This window comes from Halichondria panicea, chromosome 4 (assembly GCF_963675165.1).
Source record: "Halichondria panicea chromosome 4, odHalPani1.1, whole genome shotgun sequence".
NCBI classification, from domain to species: Eukaryota; Metazoa; Porifera; class Demospongiae; order Suberitida; family Halichondriidae; genus Halichondria; species Halichondria panicea.
This window is the reverse complement of record NC_087380.1, coordinates 6,712,712-6,731,535: the sequence shown is the minus strand read 5'-3', so window position 1 is coordinate 6,731,535 and position 18,824 is coordinate 6,712,712. Positions and strand designations below refer to the sequence as shown.

The window sequence follows — 18,824 nt, the reverse complement described above, 5'->3', positions numbered from 1 at the left end:
ATGTCCCAATGAAATGCGAATATTATTGCTTTGTATATTTCAATGCAGTAAGCACAAACACAACTATAAAATGTCTACACATGATCACACACTATTTTCAATTTTAGTAAGAGTATATCTACACTCGTCAGAGTCTTTGATCTCACAACTTTGAACCCATGTCGTGTAGCTGATTCACGAAGGGCAACGATATCGATGCCATGGTAATTAACAAACTGCACAATTTTCAGAGAGTTCTTTGACAGAATGGCATCAAAGTCTTCAGATCCATCCATCCTTGCTCCAGTTAAATTCAATGATTCAAGTTTAACACGAGGGTGACTGGCAAATTGTAAAGTATTTTGTTTGTTACCTGCATAAAAATGTTCTTTCGTGGACATTTGTTTCACTTTCAAAGAAGGAAGATTCAACAAACTATTCATAAAGGATGGTCCGAAAGAGCACTGACAAAATTCCAGTGACTTGAGTTGCAGTATCGAGTCTTCAAAGACTTGTCTTTCGAGGGTGATGTCAGATAGGCTGGTGACTTGAGCGCTGTAATGAAAAGAAGTAACAGTATATCATAATTTGAATGTGCAGAGACCAATGCAAATACTATTCTTTAATACCTTGTACTCCCAATATCCATAGCACTGAAAGTAAGAGTCTGTTCTTGTGAGCGAGGGGTGGAGAGAAACATGGCCAGGATATCCATCATAATGTTGGTAGGCATTGGCGACAGAGAGAGCTTGAAATGACACAAAGATGGCTTGATAAAGCATACTTTAAGCCAAGGCTTCATTAATTGCATTGACATGTTTAATTCAGCACGAGAAGGATGACGACACTTGACAGAAACAGTGTGCAGTGAGCAATGGTGCTCAACTATCGCAACCAGACTATCGAGATTTGGGAACTGTCTAGCATCCACGTCGATATTGAGTTCCGTCAATCCACTGTATGAAGAGGTAAGAACAGGAGTGAGAGAGTTGAGGACATCTTCAAAATTTAGTGAACGAGAGTCCGAAAAATTCACCGTTACTGAAGTAAGTTTAGGCTCCTCCTGCTGAACTATTAGTTGTACAATCTTCGATGGAATTGTTACATATGTATTGCTACAATCACGACCAGTTATGATTTTCAGAGTTTCAACATCTTTCACAAGTTTTTTAAACCAAACAATGTCCTCTCCTTCCTCTAGAAAAGTTGGAACTACTAAAAACAAAGTAAGTAAGTCTATACACATTTCTTTTGGTCGAAAGTGACATTTCTCAGTGATCAGCTTCAGTGCAGTAGAATCTGGTAAGTAGCAGCTTCCTTCAGAGAAGAACTTTGTGTATCGAGGTGGGACAAGCTGTTTAGCCCGGCAAGCTTCATGGTAGGCCTTACCAGGAAGCTGTAGACAGGGCAACGAACCGTCGTCATGTCTGAGACGATGCCTAGCTAGATGTAATTGAAACTCTTCTTTGCTGGATGAGGGCAGAAGATATTCTGCACCAGATGGTTTTCTAGCAGTTGAATCTTCCCACTTAATTGCCACCAAGTAGTTGATATGATCCACTGGATGAAATCCCACAACCTGATCATCTTGACCAAATGAATAGTTAAAGTATCCATAAGGACGTTTACCTCGTACAATGAAGTCAATAAAGGCACTAAAGAAATAATGTTTCCAAGAGCCTTCTATGGATGAAGGGGCCACATCACCGATGGCTACCTTATTGACATCATCAACATCAATGATATGTTGTCTCCGGACATATTCCAAATCAACGACAATTTGCTTCCAAACAGACTCCATATCGATCTCTATGACAAATTTAGTATCTTCTAGTCGACAAATGTCAATAATTGGTATCTTGTGGAGTAGCTGTACTCTGAAACCTTTAGGCAGCAGTGACAGAGAGTCAGTCGAGTATTGCTCCAGTGTCATTGCTACGTGAGTGAGACAGAGCTCCTCCAGGGACTTTATTGAGATGGCCATAGCCATTGTTGAGACTTCTACATACACATCAATTATGTGTTGTGTGTTCTCTATATAATTATAAGCACTTACACAGGCAACAGTTATGCAAACTCATACATACAAGACATGCTAACATACCTAGTATAACTACCTACTTTAATTGTTTGTTTGGTCTCAGATAGCTGACACTGCAAATACGAATATGTTTGTTGACATACTTTCACCCACGCAATGAATATGCACATAGTCTACAAGGACAACCAATTTAATTCACGTTTGAGTGTATCGACATCATAGCAGAAAATATAGAAATACAGAATACTGAATACATGCATGCAGGAACAATCAAAAGCACTAAACATAAAGACAAGAGTGTGAGTGGATCAAAGGATTATAAGAGTGCAACAATTTACCTAGAAATAATAAAATCAATTTCTATAGAGAGAGTGAGAGTGAACACCACACAGTCACTACCCTTGGGAGTCTTGACTGTTATCTTAATCACAAAACCTCGGCGTATACAATTTCAATGTACTACACAATTTTAGTAAAAATATATGTGACTTCCTTTGTAGAAGTATTGAAGTTTGTTTTCATCTCAAAACCTCGACACAAAGCAACATCAGAGAGCACTGGAAAACTATCGTAAGAATAATACTTTATAGATGCAGATTTCAAACATTTTTTACGAAGCAAAGAGTCAAGGTCAGTCGTGCTTTGATGGTCACGCAACACAGAGGTAACTTCTAATAACTCCATTTCAATGAGTGGCTCCTGGGCAAGCTGGGAGAAGAATTCAGTGGCAATTAACGAGACTCCATTAAGACTTATATGCTTGAGCATCAAAGGGGCCAGTGTCAAGAAAGCTTTAGTGAAGGAAGCGTGGACCGAACAAAAATCAAAGGTCAGGCATTTGTATTTCAGATTGCAAGCATTGTCGAACTGATGAACACGTGAGGTGGGAACGTCACTAGGTATACTCAGGAGTGTTGTATTTTTTAAGGGTTTGTGAAGTGGTGCAGGAGGTTTAGGGGATGGTTCGATAGCTTTTGACGCATATTCTCCGAGGATTTGCAAGGTGAGAGTTTGCTGGTGTGAGCATGGTGTTGACAGAAAAACAATGACGGCTTGGAGAGGTAACTCTGGAGATGATGTGTTGAGCTTTAGTTTTAAGTCTTGCAACGATGGGTTTCTGAAACATGCTTGAAGCCAAGAAATGAAATGTGTCTTGGAACCCTTTCTGGGGGTATAAATAGAAACTGGATCAAAAAATAAACAGGTGACCGACAATGACACAGAGTGAAGTAAAGGTTGGTGTTCGGTCATCTCAGCAAGTTTCTGAAAATCAGGAGAAACATTAGTGTTGAGAGTTAGTTCCTTTAGGCCACCATTAGCAGTCAGAGCTGGTGTAATGATATCTATTATATTGTCGTCATTTATTGTAAGGCTCGTCAGCTTGGGGTTGGCTGCTAAAAGTTTCAGGTCAGGAGCACAGCTAATAACTTCCTCACTTTCAATTCTCGCACTTTCCCTTTGCCTAATAATGGTTAGAGACTCAACATCTTTGAAACAATCCCTCAAACAATCGACACTGCTTAATTCTTGCTTCAAATTGAGAACAAATGTATTGAACCTTTGTAAGACAAAAACGAGCTTTTTCGGTCGATAGTGACATTTCTCAGTAATCAGCTCCAGTGCAGTAGAGTCTGGTAAGTAGCAGCTTCCTTCAGAGAAAAACTTTGTGTATCGAGGTGGTACAAACTGTTTAGCCCGACAAGCTTAATGGTAAGCCTTACCAGGAGGTACTGGGCCTTTTACTAAAGTCACTTCGTGGCGGGTATTGTAGAATCAACTTTTCTATACAGACTTTGTGTAGTTACAACTGGAACTTCGCGTTTTACTGCCACCAAAAAGTTAACAACGTCCACTTTATACTCGCTAACAGGACAATCTTCGTTCATGTTGCTACCAATCCACGGAGTTTGCCTTGCCCTCCGACTTTGCACCTGACAATATCCGTATGGCCGCTCCCCTCTAATAATAACAATGAAAAGTTGCCTAAAAAATGATTCTCTCGAGTCTAAACGTGGATTGTAACGATTTATACCTATGTACTGTTGGTAAATCTCCACCCAAACAGACATCATATCAATCCCCGTGGTGAATTTGGTATCTTCCAGTCGACAAACGTCAATAATTGATATCTTGTGGAGTAGCTGTAATCTGAAACCTTTAGGCAGTAGTGACAGAGAGTCAGTCGAGTATTGCTCCATTGTCATTGCTACGTGAGTGAGACACAGCTCCTCCAGGGACTTCATTGAGAGGATGGTAGCCATTGTTGAGACTCCTACATAAATACATACACTACAATATATGTACACAAATGCGATACATAACTAGAACACCTCCATCCCCACTAAAAACCTGGCACTAGCTGCCTAGAACACATCTCACCATAAAGCTGTAATAATATAAGCACTTACACAAATAAAACGTAGCTATAATTATTCCAGCACACTAATACATAATTATTCAATGCCCTAACAAGTTACAACTGTATGCTAACTCCAATTTACAGCTATAGTAAATCACTTGCTAATGTTGGAAGTTAGTCCTAGAGATAGCAGACACAGCAAATACCGAATATGGTCGTCAATTCCCACATGATGCTTCCACCCACACAATATATGAATATGCACATACGAGGTTAAGATAACAATCTTAGTCATGGAGTCTGGTATGTACAAACTTTATCAAATTCCTTACAAACTTTATCAAATTCCTATACCTCTTTCCTTGGCAATCTGTTGTAGAAATTACAACAATGGGTAAGGAATCGTTATGATGAATTAGATGAAGTTGTATGTGAGCTCCTCCCTGACAAACAAACTGTAGTCTAGGTAACCGCCTTATCAGTCAAGTAGGCTAAAAATCTGTGTCCTTTGATGTAAGCTTTGATGTCTCTTTGTGCATATGTAGTTATAAAAAAAAAAAAAAAAAAAAGAAACCTTTGACTAGCTAGGAAGAGTAGCAGCAGTAGTAGTAGGAAGAGTAGCAGTAGCAGTAGTAGCAGTGCAAGCAGGACTAGACTAGATTAAAAAGTTGGTGGAAAGAATAACTGACCGTTTGGACGTCACCTGGCTGCCAGACTTTCATCTGGACTCTTCCCCCTGAGTAGCTGGCCTTTCTCTAAGCCACAAAACTGAGCAAGAAGCTGAAGAAGCAGCTAGACAGAGACATGTACCTAGCCTTGAGAATTGTGAGGCGTGGCTCAACTAGTTAGCCCAGCCCAGAGGAATTGTTACCGTGGGTACTGAACAACCGTAGAAGTAGGGCTACCCCTGGCTTTACTGAATTAACTAGCTGTGTCTGCTGTCTAGTTGGACCAGATTTAGCTAGATAATGGGGTAGAGAATAGTTGAGCGGTGCTGTGTGTAGCTTGAACTGTACTGGCTGGCAAGAATCTAGTAAGCACCCTATGCACTGATAACTCGTCAGAATGGAGGGTATGTTCTTTTTTTTTTTTTTTTTTTTATTTAAGAAATTTTTATGCAAAACCAAGGTATGCATAAGGGTAGGTCAGGTAGCTCAGATGGCTAGTGTGAAGACTTCCCCTGGACAACACAAAAACAGAGAAATAAAACAGGAGCTACGGCTAATTATAATAATTATTACACAAAAAGCTACTGAGGTTCGATTTAAATGATGAATCAGAGGAGCTGTTGATAACTTCTGGTGGTAAAGAATTCCATTTTGGTATTACATCCAGAAAAAAGGAATGTTTGTGGGATGAGGTGCCCACATGTGGTATAAAGAGTATTTGGCTGTGCGGATGACGGGGGGAAGGGGATGGGTGGGGTGAGAAGACAGAGGGAGGAATACAGGATTTGTTGTTGATGATTTTGAAGCATACTTTAAGTTTTTGGATATTCCTGCGGTCTTTAAGAGATTTGAGTTGGAGTTTGTTAAGTAGAGAAGTATAGTCAGATTTCCATTCTTTGGTTATGATTTTGCAGGCAAATGATTGGGTGTTCTCCAGTTTCTTGGTGAGTGTTGATTGATGGGGGTCCCATACTGCGGCGCAGTATTCAAGTTTGGGTAGTACAGTGCTCCTGTAAATTGTATGCTTTGATTGCTGTGATGCATCTTTTAACTTCCTGTGGAGCAATCCCAGTTGTTGTTTGGATGTCCTCACAGTGTTAGTAATGTGCTGAGACCAGGACAGATTCTTAGAGATGGTGACGCCGAGGTACTTGAAACATTCCACAATGGGGATTTGCTGGTTTGAAATAGAGAGGGTGAGTGGGATCGCATTCATAGATCTTGTGATGGGTAGAACATTGGTTTTTTTGTTGTTTAGAAGGAGACCATGTTGTATAGTCCAGTTGTGAACTGCATTAATATCCTGCTGGAGCTGAGTGAGATCGTTATCTGAAATTACTGGCCTGTAAAGGAGGATGTCATCAGCATATAGGATTAGCTTGGTTCCGGGGCAGAGCTTTATTTCATTCAGCGAGTCCATGAATATAATGAACAGTAGGGGTCCCAGAATAGAGCCTTGAGGGACTCCAGACGTTACACGGCACGGTGTTGAGGATGCACCTTCCAGGACGACTCTCTGACTTCTGTTTGATAGGTAGTCTGAGAGCCAAGTTAGCAGTGGACCCGAGATACCATGTTTTGAGAGTGACTTAATGATCTGATTGTGGGGGACAGAGTCGAATGCTTTACGAATATCAAAGAAAACTGCTCCTACTTGTCTGTTTTTTGATAGTAATTGGTGCCAGTCGTTTGTGACAGTCAGTAGTGCATCCTGAGTTGAAAATCCTGACCTGAAACCAAATTGGTTGTTGGAGAGAAGTTTGTTTGATGTTAAATGAAGTGATATTTGATTGTGAACAATTCTCTCGAGAACCTTCGATATTAAGGACAGTAATGAAATTGGTCTATAGTTAGAGACATCAGATTTATCACCAGCTTTGTGAATTGGGGTTACATTTGAGACTTTCCAGGCCGAGGGGACTTTTCCTTGACTGAGGGATAGGTTGAAGAGTGTAGACAGTTGGGGTGCTATGGAGCTGGCAGTGTTCCTTAACATAATGCTAGAGATTCCATCTGGTCCAGAAGCAGTCTTTTGTTTGTAGTGTAGTAGTTGTTGTTCTACCTCTAAAACAGAGCAGTGTATGGATAGAAGGGACACTGCTTGAGTGGTTGGTGATGGGATAGGCAGCGGCTGTGATGGTTTAGAGAAACAAGATGCAAAAAAATTGTTAAAAAGATTCGCCTTTTCAATAGGTTTTTCTGCTGAGTGGTGTTTGAGAGTTATCTGGGGTGGAATCCTCTGATGGTTTGGTGACAGTTTGTGATATGCAGACCAAAAGTCCTTTGGAGAGTGGATGTTTTTGGCGAGATTTGAGAAAAAGTCTTTTTTGGCCGATCGAAGGGCACTGGTCAAGTTGTAGGGATCTGGACAGCTGTACATCCAAAGGAGCCAGGGAGTGCCAATCATCTTCTCCCAGTCTCTGACACGCTAAACAAAAGGAGCTAGAACTGGGAGTCCCAGCTAGAATTGCTAGCCGGATCTAGACTAATAGAATGACATGGAGGCGTGGTGAGGCCGGATCCACACTAATTGATGGACCTAAAGACGCTCCTGTTCCAGATTTCACGAATGGCAAGGAAAGGGATACATGCAGATACAACACAGGTAGATATACAATAATCATAAACACCAGAAAGGTGAAACTAAAAAACTATAAAGTTACTTCTTATAAAGGGTGTGAATAGATCAATGGAACGAAAATCAATTTCTAGAAAGAGTGAACATGACTCTGTTTTTAGGAGTCTCAACTATCGTCTTAATCTTAAAACTTTGGCGTAAAGCAATGTCAGAAAACATGGTAAAACAGCGATCAGAACATGTAACAGTTACAAATTTCAACGACTTCTTTTGCAGTATGGAGTCAAAAGTAGACAACTCATTCTTGTCAAGCTCCAATTCTAGTGACTCCATTTCAATGAGCGGATGTTGGGCAAGCTGTGAGAGAAATTCAGAGGAGTATTGATTTTTTAGGCTTCCTTTAAGAATCGACATATTATTTTTAAGCTTCAAAGGGGCAAGTTCCATGAAAGCTTTAGCAAACAAATGGCCAATCCTACAATAATCAAAGGTCAAACATTTGTACTTCATAGTGCAAGCATCGTCAAACTGATGAATGGGCGTGGTGGGAACGTCACTGGATTCACTTGAATGGATTGGTTTAGGGGATAGTGGTGGTGTCCGCAATGTAGGATGATTTGGAGGGAGAGGCGGTCCTGATTTAAAAACACAAGGAGGTCTGGGGGGCAAAATTGGGGGCAACTCTTCGAGATCACATCGGATAGTGAGAGTTTGTTCGTGTGAGCATGGTGTCGAAAGAAAATCAGTAAGCACCCGGATAAGAAACTTCAAATATGCTGGTTCAAGTGAGAGCTTTAGGTCTTGCAACAATGGTTTCTTGAAACATGTTTGAAGCCAAGAAATGAAATGCTTTTCAGATAACGTTGGGGCACAAGAAACGATATTACTCTGAGGTCGCCTTACCATTCCTATACCAACCAATATTGACACAGTGTGAAGTGAAGGTTGGTGTTCAGTTATCGAACTTAGCTTTTGAAAATCCGGAGAAACATTACCGTAAGCTTGAAGAGTGAGTTCCGTTAAGCCACCATAAGCAGTCAGAGGTGGCGTTATTGTATCTATTACATTCTCAGTGGGACTGAGCCCAATTGTGAGACTGGTAAATTTTGGATTGGGTATCAAGTGAAGAGTACAGCGAGCAACGTCCTTACACTCTCCATACCTAGCTCCATGAATAATCGCGGTTGGTCTTTGGCTTTGTTCAATGTATCCTTGAATAGTTAAAGACTCGACCTTTTTGAAACAATTCCTCAAACAATTAACTTTTTGGGGCATCAAATTGAAAGCAAATGTACTGCTTACTACATCAACAGTGAACTCTTTTGGTCGATAGTGACAATTAATTCTCAGTGATCAGCTTCAGTGCAGTAGAGTCTGGTAAGTAGCGGCTTCCTTCAGAGAAGAACTTTGCGTGTCGAGGTGGGACAAACTGTTTAGCCCGACAAAGAACACTGTATGCCTTACCACGATATACTGGGCCATTGATCAAATTTACAACATCTTCCCCAGAAAATGTCACTGGAATTTCGCGCTTTACTACCACTAAAAAATTTACAAAGTCCACTTTAATATACTCGCCAACAATTTCCTCCAATCGACGGCCAAACGCTATAGTATGATTTTCCTTTCGATCTACATAAAAATGTCCGTATGGACGCTCCCCTCTAACAATGGCAGAGAAGAGTCTTCTAAAAAATGATTCTCTCCAGTCCAAACTTGAGTCGTAAACACTTGCACGTAAGTACTCTCTGTGAAGCTCCATCCAGATTGCTTGCATATCGATCCCCGAGATGAACTTGGTATCTTCCAGTCGACAAATATCAATAATTGGTATCTTGTGGAGTAGCTGTAATCTGAAACCTTTATGCAGTAGTGACAGAGAGTCAGTCGAGTATTGCTCCAGTGTCATTGCTACGTGAGTGAGACAGAGCTCCTCCAGGGACTTCATTGAGAGGACGGTAGCCATTGTTGAGATGCTGGTATATACCTACAGGGGTTAGGAGTGTATAGTGAGTTCTAGTCCAAGAGCACACAATCACGTGAACAAACAATGGAGTAACAAAGCCTCGTACACCAACGAATTAAATCGACATGGCATATTAAAATACGTAACACAGATACTTAAATACAGCCTGAAGATACCTACGCTAAGTACACTTATTTATATAACTGCATTGCAGGTACTTTTAGACTCACCTCCAGCTCAATTTACAGCTTGTGACAAGAGCGCTGAGAGACTGTGCATGGCAATGCTTTATAGACGAAACACACACACAGCATGCATGCCCAATAATAGCAAATATTAACAACACAGGCAGTGCAAGTGCATACATGTAGTAGCCCACATCCACCAACATCTGCTATATGCATCCTCTTATACAAAACAATCTATATAGAGATGTCCTTGAAGTGAGGATGTAGCCATTGTCCATCAAAGTGGTGTGGTGGGAATATTTACTACATGGTTTCGACCATATACACCAGTACACTGACCAGTGCATGCATGTGCATGCATGTGGGCATATCTACAACTGCTAATGAAAGCACCGCAGGTGCTGATGACTCGGTGGATGTGCCAAACCTACATGACATAAAGCTACAAGCTATTGCTATTAAATACACACAATTATATTATGATGAACATGTTTACTGGGAAATATACTATTACACACTGTATTCTTTTCCAGTGTACCTATAGCTCATCTCCAAGAAGATCTTCCTGATCTCAGTGCGGACCTTGAGCAGGGGTAGAGGTGACCAGTGGAGGGGGACACACCCAGGCCATCAAATTTGTACTCCTTGAAACTCTTGTCCTTCCACCTACCACTGCATAATCAGGCCAATTAGTAACTATTGGCACAATACACGTACTGGAGATAAATGCAGAGTGTTGTGATTACCTTTGGATCATTTCCTGTGTGAGGTTGACATCTTGTTTGGCTATTTGAGTGGCTTCCTTTCATCACTATGAGGCACATTATCACACCTAAATGTGTGTGTGTGTGTGTGGTGGTGAAGGGGGGTGAATAGGTGGTATAGTATGCACAACCTTTTGAAGGTGGCTAGCCCTTCATCCATATCAATTGCTCTCAACAAGCGGCCATTACGACTACCCCAGGGCCCTCACTCATTGTTTATGAGCTTCCTCTTCTTAAACTCCTTCAACTGATCACTCGCTACCTCTTCCTTCCCTATCTTCATTAACAGAGCTTGTACTGTGTCGTCTATTGTCTCTATACCTGACCTGAGGAGATTCACCAGGACAATGATGTCTTCATAGGCTATACACACTACACAACAAACAAGGCCGGCTCTCCACAAATTTATCCGATAACTATCTTATAGCCACACAAATCTTACTAGAATGCTTTGAAAACCGCTGTAGTACAAATTTAATAATTAAGTACCTCAGAAACAGCTACTAATTCGAAGCTTTGCCCACCCACCTCTCTAGAGAGAACCCCCAGGCAATGATGGTGATATCCTCGGGGGAGTCCCATGGGGAGGAGCATCTCTGGTCTGAACACACCGGAGTTACCCACTTCTTGAGCCCTGCATGCAGGAGGAAGGATGAGGGAAGGATGAGGGAATGACATGTTGTTTCATGCAGGAATACCTATGATATTTAATGCCAGCACAATGAAAGCACCGCGGGTGCTGATGCCTCAATGGAGGTGTCAAAGCTACATAACATAAAGCTACTAGCTATTAGCAATAGCTTTTACTAATACATTTTTGCATTTTTGCTGCATGCAGGCAGAATCTGGAATCACAGACAAACTTAAAGAGTGGGTAATGATCGGCCATGATTGTTGTCAAAAAGGATCGATGCTAAAAGTCCAAGTCTAAAATTAATGGCTACATCAGCTCTCTTCTCACTCTTGCAGCTACCATAGCTAGCGTTCTAGTGCAGAGCTAACTATTAAGTAGAGTAGCAATACTCCATGGACAAGTTTTTCTACACACTCTTCTGAAAAGGTTGCAATGGCATTCCAAGTATAATTATAAGCAAAACTAGGAATAAAACTCGAGAACAAAGCTTGCAAATCCACGAATTATATAGAAATTCTTACTTGCACTTCATTGATCCTTGATCAAATGCAACTTAATGCATGCACTCAGAAGAATTACCTCTATGTAGACAAACCACATAGATTGCATGAGCATATCTACGGGCATGCAGGCACCAATCCAACTCACATGCATCCATGGCCATTTTAACAAAAAGAATACCTTGCGTTAATCCATTAGTTGACCTTGTGCAGACTGAACAGCTTGACTTGAAAAATTACTGGCGGTTCTCACCAGTTTGTGTCTTGTCTAACCGTGCGCGGTTAATTGTGGCAACGAGCGATAGCATGCGATAGTCAGTATCAGGTGACCCTTCTCGGCCGGCCACCGTAGGTAAAAGCTGACAAGTCACAAACCCACAAGAGATGCGCTGTACAGAAATATTATAAACATACTGGAACTTCATAGAGAATCCAATCTTTCCACATGTTAGTCTGTACCTAACTACTGCAAGCCTCGATCCCAGGCCGCACACCTGCAAAGGAGGCTAGTAAATTATTTGGAAAGTATCGTTAAAGGGAACAAGTGCGAATGTTTAGCACTTGTTGGAGTTAATGATATTTACCTATTAATTTTACCTATTTACCCTAGCTAGCTAGCTCCTGCCGCGCCGGGCAGATACTCGCCACAGCATGTGCATATATTATATGCAGAGTCTCTGGATCTGGGTGCCAACCGCTGACATTAAGGAACCGGCACTGTTAACAGTCGGTGCCAGCTATAGAGCTATAGAGCCTACAGATTGTGAGTTTCACCATTGACTATAATTCATACTGTGACTATTTTATGTATCTATCCGTACAAAGCTCTGTATAAATTGTAACGCAGGTATAGATCCCAATGTATACAGGATCCCTTTTACCGTCTGCCGATAGTTGATACATAGCTATACTTAGTCGCTTTTATCATTGGGTGCGCATGTGTTAACGTCATAACAACAGTAGTCTGGGTGCTGGTGCCAGACCAAATCCCTTAGGGGGGGGGGGGGATCAAGGAGAGCTGAGAATAGGTCTGGATGCTCTTGCGTGCGATAACCCAATAAAACTGGAAACACGAGATTGCATATAATACGTCTACTCGTTCTTTAAGCCTCCAACGTCACAAGTCTCTAACTAATTAACATTCTAAGAGCAAACAGAAATGTTGTAAAAGCTCCAGACCTTCCCCCCCCCCCCCCCCCCAAGAAAATGTCTGGTTCCCTGAATATCTTTAGTAGTAACTGCTTTAATAAGGAGATGTACTTTGGATCAAGCTTTTGGCATCAGGTTACTTTAGGTGTCGATATCATTATTACTTAGAGTGCAATTAATCCTCCTACACCATTCCTTGCAGTCGAACACATGCATTGGCTAACATGTGAATGACCTGATTATTGGTGTCACTATCTAATACTCCCAGTTATGTTCATCACCATAGAGACCACAAATTTAATCACATGTTGTGTGCTATAGCCCCAGGGTCAGGGCCGTTACGTATAATACACATTTGATGTGCACTTGTAAATCAATCATAGTGATACTGATACTTAATTGTTAGCTGCTAATTACTTGAAAGTACTGTTATACCTGAAGCGGATATATAAAAGAGCTTAACAGAATCAAAAAGAAATACGGATTGCGTGTTAGTGTGCACTTATGGTTTGCAGTAAAGCTTACTGTAGGTTACTGTGTTTGTTTTAGAGTTCACGCTTAGGGACAAACTGATATGAGCATGGAATCCTAAACTTGTCAGTGTAATAGATAAACAACATTACTCTAGTACTAATTGACCCTAATTGTGTGTTAAAATTTAGCTGAATGAAAGCCAATGGCAATAGTTTTAATTTGTAGCCTGTAGCCGTAACTCCATATGATCATAATTATACATGTCCTCACAGAATATGGAACATGCTTTGTATAAGCATCGATGCTCGTATATCAGGTTCCTATGAATACACCTAGAAGCGGGTACGTGTTTTCCTCCGAGGCAATACTCACATGTTCACTTATACTGCATCTGTTTAATCAATACCTCCCACTGCTCTATTGTTGGCACTCATTATACGAGCCATGCACACAATGCTTGCATTCCTGACTACACACAAGTGTAATCGTTTATTGGCTTCGTAGTGTAGGTCATACCACAACCACATCACATGCATGACAGTGTATTGCTTGATATGTTTGATTGACTTTGTAGGTGTATGTTGCGGCATAAAAATATGCATTGCTATAATTATTATTCATGTAGACATCACCTAGTATAAAAATTGCTCTCTCGATCCTTATCTCTCTTGGTACCATAATACTTGCTAAATCAGATCCAGTACTATATGACACTATCATAATGGTATATCATATACTGCACACTCACTGGTTGCCTGTATATAGACTACAGGAACTAAACTTTTGTGTTAGCTTCCTACTCACTATACAAGCTATGTGCCTCGCCTAAGTGAAGTATTAAGTGTTGCTGTCAAACAAATTTATAGCTTGGAGAGATTAAGGGATACATAGAGACTTCCCTACTATACCCATGCTCCTTGTACCTGAAACCAACTGATGTCAGTGGATATTGTTTGCCTTAAGTCACAGTAGACATGTGGCACCTTAGCCATATTTGGGATGAGCTGCACATGTTTTATTTGTTAACCAAAGAGGGCCATGGAGGTATAACTATTATGTTGAAAAGTAATATTTTACTTCGTGTCCTTTGTTGACTGGTCACCTTTCTGTCCTCCCTTGGTTAACATAGTTTTAGCTGAATTAGCAATGTTTATATTAACTGTTTCTTTCACTGGGATTCCGCTTGTTCTTGTACGTGTTGTACTAAAACAACTCTAATTAATTGTGATAAGCTGGTAAGTAATACGATTTGCACAGCTTAGAGAGTAATCTAACACCCTTGGTATATATATGGGGTAAGTTCAGTTGCAATGTGCTACTAAAGTTAGTAACTATCTCACTTAATTATCTGTGCATTCTACCCGTACAGGATATGGAAGAGGATGAGAGTGTTCCTGAGATCAGGAAGGACCATTTTGAGGAGGCCATGAAGTTTGCCAGGAGGTCTGTCACTGACAACGACATCAGGAAGTACAAGATGTTTATTCAGAAGCTGCAGACCAGCCGAGGCTTTGGCAGAAACTTTAGGTATTCTAGAATGCTGTCTTGTACTGGACTACTTTATTTGCCACACGTGTATGTTAATTACTCCCTCAATTCAATTGCAACCCATTATTATAGTAGCTGATTCATAATCATTGTGGTGTATATATAGTTATTCATAGTTATTGTTTGCTCTACCGATAATTATGTGTAGTACAGTTTTACTGTATAGGGGACTGTCCCAGGGAATGCCCCTGTATAATTATACGCCTACCACATAATTTGAGCTAGCTACGTACTTGTTGGCCAGCGAGTACGCGAGTATCTTGCAAAATGTCAAATTGTGATGACAAATTGAATCAAGTGGACCATCCTAAATATCATCTCAGTCCTTGTCCGATTGCTGAATATGGCTGTACTCAGGAAATGGTAGAGATCATGTTCAATATAAACTTCAAGTTGTAGGGCCATATCTATATCTATGGTAGATCTATAACCTGTAGCTGGTAGGGCCTATGATCATTCAGAATGGTAGATACATGGAGTTAGCTATAATTAATTATACGCGTTAATTATATCCAGTGCAAATTTAATAATTCATCTGACAGTGACAAAAATCACACATGCAGTGGCCTCTACTGGGTAAGACTAATTTTGCTTTGTGTTGTGTAAACCTTTTCAAAGGAACCTTTCCCATTTGGGCAAACAATTAATTGGTGGTCCTGTTATTAATCTAGTCAATATCTTTATGGATAACAGATATACACGACTATTAATTTTGAATATACGTATCTACTTACTTTTTGCTGCAGATGACAACATCTGAGCTCAACGAACATATGAAATCAAAGTTGAATAACCATTTTGGTATACTGGCATCACCTTTACAATGTCCGAAGAAATTGGAAGGAGCATCACCTTTTCGAAAAGCATTTTCATCACAATGTGAGAAACAGCAACAGCTTTGTCTGTCCGTCAATAAAACACAACTCATGAAATTGGCCAAAGATCGAAACGAATTGGAAGAGAAAATACGAATAGAACGAGCAGTAAATGTTGCACTTTGTAAACAAAATCGAAGTTTGAAAAGTCAACTGGCTGGAGACTTTCATGCAAAAAAAGCAGACAATGGAAATATCCTGATTGAGATCTCACAAGTTAATCAGAAAATAGTTGAGTCTTTGACTGAAAAGGGCAAAACATTTTCCAGCCAGCCATTCTTTTTGGAGAGATGCCGCTACAAAGTACGTCTTAACGTGCGTTTTGATCTCATCAACAATGAACCTAGCATGTCACTCAACTTCATGATCATAAAAGGAGAATTCGATAGTAAGCTTCAATGGCCTTTCCCCAACCAGATAATGTTCAAAGTGATCAACAAGACTGGAGGCGGAGACATCATCAGATCTCTTGGATCACAAGACAGCCCCACATGTGCAAAACCCGATACAGATAAAAATATTGTGTATGGCTGCCCAAACATCGCATCTCAAGCGGAACTAATGAGTGGATATATCACACAAGATGATTCTGTATTCATTGAATGTGAAATAAACGTACACAATGTTTAAATAGCCAAGGAGTTTACAAAATGTCAAACAGCCAAGGATTAGAACTACATGCAGTAGTGGCGTATATATTTATACTAATTATAAGCGTTTTTCAGGATCAAAATTTGAGTATTGTTATACGTATGCATGGTCATGATCATGAGTCGATGTAATTGTAATAAGCTGATCAAATTGTGATAACAACCTTACAGTCTTTATAATATATTTTTATGGAAGCTGCATCAGTTGAATATCTAGTGATTATTAAGATCTAACACACAGTTATAACTATAAGCTCTAATTATAAGCGTAAAATTAAATTGGCACAGGGTTGTTGTGGACCATCTCCAGCTCCGAGGTTAATTGACCTTGCTGATAACATATTTGATCATCGTGGGCCTTTGCTGCTTCCAGGGGCGGATCTAGCAGGTATACCTGGCTGCAGCGCAGGGAAGAGGATGAAGCTGTGTAGTGTGTAGCACAATCAAAACAAGTACCACAACTATAATGGTTAAAAGTAAGCAAACAAATGCAAATCACAGAATGACTAAGGAAAAGGCAACACCTATATATATACACACTGAGATGCCATGCACTCTATATAATTATGAATACAACAGATGGTAAATACGCCCACCTCTCTAGAGAGAGACCCTGATAAATTATGCTCGGAATAATTTTAGCATAATACACGTGCATGTCTAAAACCGGAATCAATGTCCATTTTTGGTAAAGATCATTAGGCCTATATTAAGTTTGCATAACGACGTTTCATGGCAAATTAATTATGTTGTGCATGTTGCTGTGTTTATGTCTACGTCTTATTTAATGTTGTCTACATATCAGGCACATTTTTCAAGTAGAATGAAAGCAGAATTTATCAGGGCCTTAGGCCTATACCCCAGGAAAAATCATGTAATTCAGTGCATGCCAATTAACAGATCTAGTTTCAAAATGCAATCGTTGAAAAGTGATTGGCTCACGATTTAGACTTCCCCTTGGCAATACAATGATGTATATCAATTCACTGACCTTGGTGATAACTAAATACCTCCATGCTCGGTTCAGTGTAAGGGTTGTAGGCAGGCTTGAACCGGAGCTGAGTGATGCCTGTAACATGATTGTTAAAGAGAAGGATGCACCAACATTTTCAATGTAGATGTTTAAAAAGATTGTTGCGAGCTTTAACAATTATCTTCATACTCAGCTATGGATAGTAAAAATAGAGCACAATGAACATTAATTATGGAGGACATTAGACCTAGACAGACGTTCAAGACCACCATTAATGTATCCTCCTAATAGTAACACCAGTGCAATGATAGTGACCAGGTGTGTCGCAGGTAGGAATAGCTGCTCGAGCACAGTATAAAGTGAGTGGAACACTGACAGTACCATCGTTTAGTCTATGTGCACTGGGGTATAGCAGTAGTTAGGGGACATGCGTAATGGAGGAGGTAATGTGCATGCACTTTGATCCTCACAATACTGTAACAGAGCCATAATTATATATATAGCAACTTATCATTAGAGTTTTCTGAAAGGCAGCCTGGATTCAATGAACCACAACATTGTAGCCTATCGTCAAACCTGAAACCATGCCAATAACGCACCCGCACAATTAAATACTATCATATAAGGCTATTAACGTCAACTGATTTGAGCAATCACACCCCCCCTATACCTATACTAATACATGCACTTGTAAAGACACTCACACCCATAACATACATAATCGATCAGGTCTCACTGATTTTGCGGAAGAAAGCATTAAGCACTCCTATGAGGTCACCCAGTGTTAGGTTATAGTCGGCCACCACTCCCTCAATCTGATGAAACTCTGCCAGGTGAGTAGCATCCAGTGTCTCGTTGCGAAACACATGATCGATAGAGAAGTATTTGACGGGAGTAAACTTCTCCTGCTGTCCTATCTTGTAGAGCATGCGAGTACTAACGGCTGTGGTGTGTGTGCGGAGGATGTTCTTCTGTGCTTCCTCCCCCCAGCTTTCAATCACTGGTATCTATAGAGAGGAGGGTGCATGGGGGAGATATGAGGATGTGGACATTTCGTTACCGTATTATAGCTGGTATAATTTCCAGAGGGGGCAAAATATTCATTGTTTTCGATCATGGTTGAACACTGCATGGACCACGAATATTTACCCACGAATGAAACGACCTAAATATGCAGCTGATCGATGCAGTGCAAGCAGCAATCGCGAAAATAAGATCCACGAACTGGCGAAATACTATATTGCTCAACCACGAATACTTGGCCCCCCGAAACTACCCGCTAGATACGGTAGAACTATTAATGAATTCAAGTGGAATGGCAAATGCATAATTGCTGTATAAAAGGGTGTAGCTATGCCACAGATTTTGGTTGCTGAGTAGCTAGATACCATGATATCGCATGTTACCGCAAGTAACAACATCATGAAGGTCAACCTTAACACAAATTGACTTATAGTTTTCGTCGCATTGTAACAGTG

At 40.5% G+C, this 18,824-nt stretch overlaps 2 protein-coding genes across 2 annotated transcripts; both read right to left on the bottom strand.

The window, feature by feature from the left end:
• Positions 1 to 9: 9 nt before the first annotated feature.
• LOC135334616 (uncharacterized) lies at positions 10 to 2,136 on the bottom strand. The gene is made up of 2 exons (XM_064529878.1): positions 609 to 2,136; positions 10 to 534 (listed from the first exon to the last, which is right to left on the bottom strand). Exons 1-2 carry the CDS (start codon positions 1,967 to 1,969, stop codon positions 75 to 77), a joined length of 1,821 nt encoding a protein of 606 aa, XP_064385948.1. The 5' UTR covers positions 1,970 to 2,136; the 3' UTR covers positions 10 to 74.
• Positions 2,137 to 10,565: 8,429 nt separating this feature from the next.
• LOC135335223 (phenylalanine--tRNA ligase alpha subunit-like) lies at positions 10,566 to 18,324 on the bottom strand. The gene is given in 7 exon segments (XM_064530643.1): positions 10,566 to 10,611; positions 10,753 to 10,869; positions 11,072 to 11,115; positions 11,117 to 11,177; positions 15,583 to 15,588; positions 17,361 to 17,442; positions 18,083 to 18,324. Coding segments are annotated over 7 exon segments (549 nt in total). The 5' UTR covers positions 18,276 to 18,324.
• Between the last annotated feature and the right edge of the window lie 500 nt (positions 18,325 to 18,824).

Coding starts and splice junctions, on each gene's coding strand:
- LOC135334616 (XM_064529878.1), bottom strand. CDS start 1,969: ATGGCTATGGCCATCTCAATAAAGTCCCTGGAGGAGCTCTGTCTCACT. Junction 535..608: donor ATGGATATTGGGAGTACAAG/GTATTAAAGAAT, acceptor TTTTCATTACAG/CGCTCAAGTCACCAGCCTAT.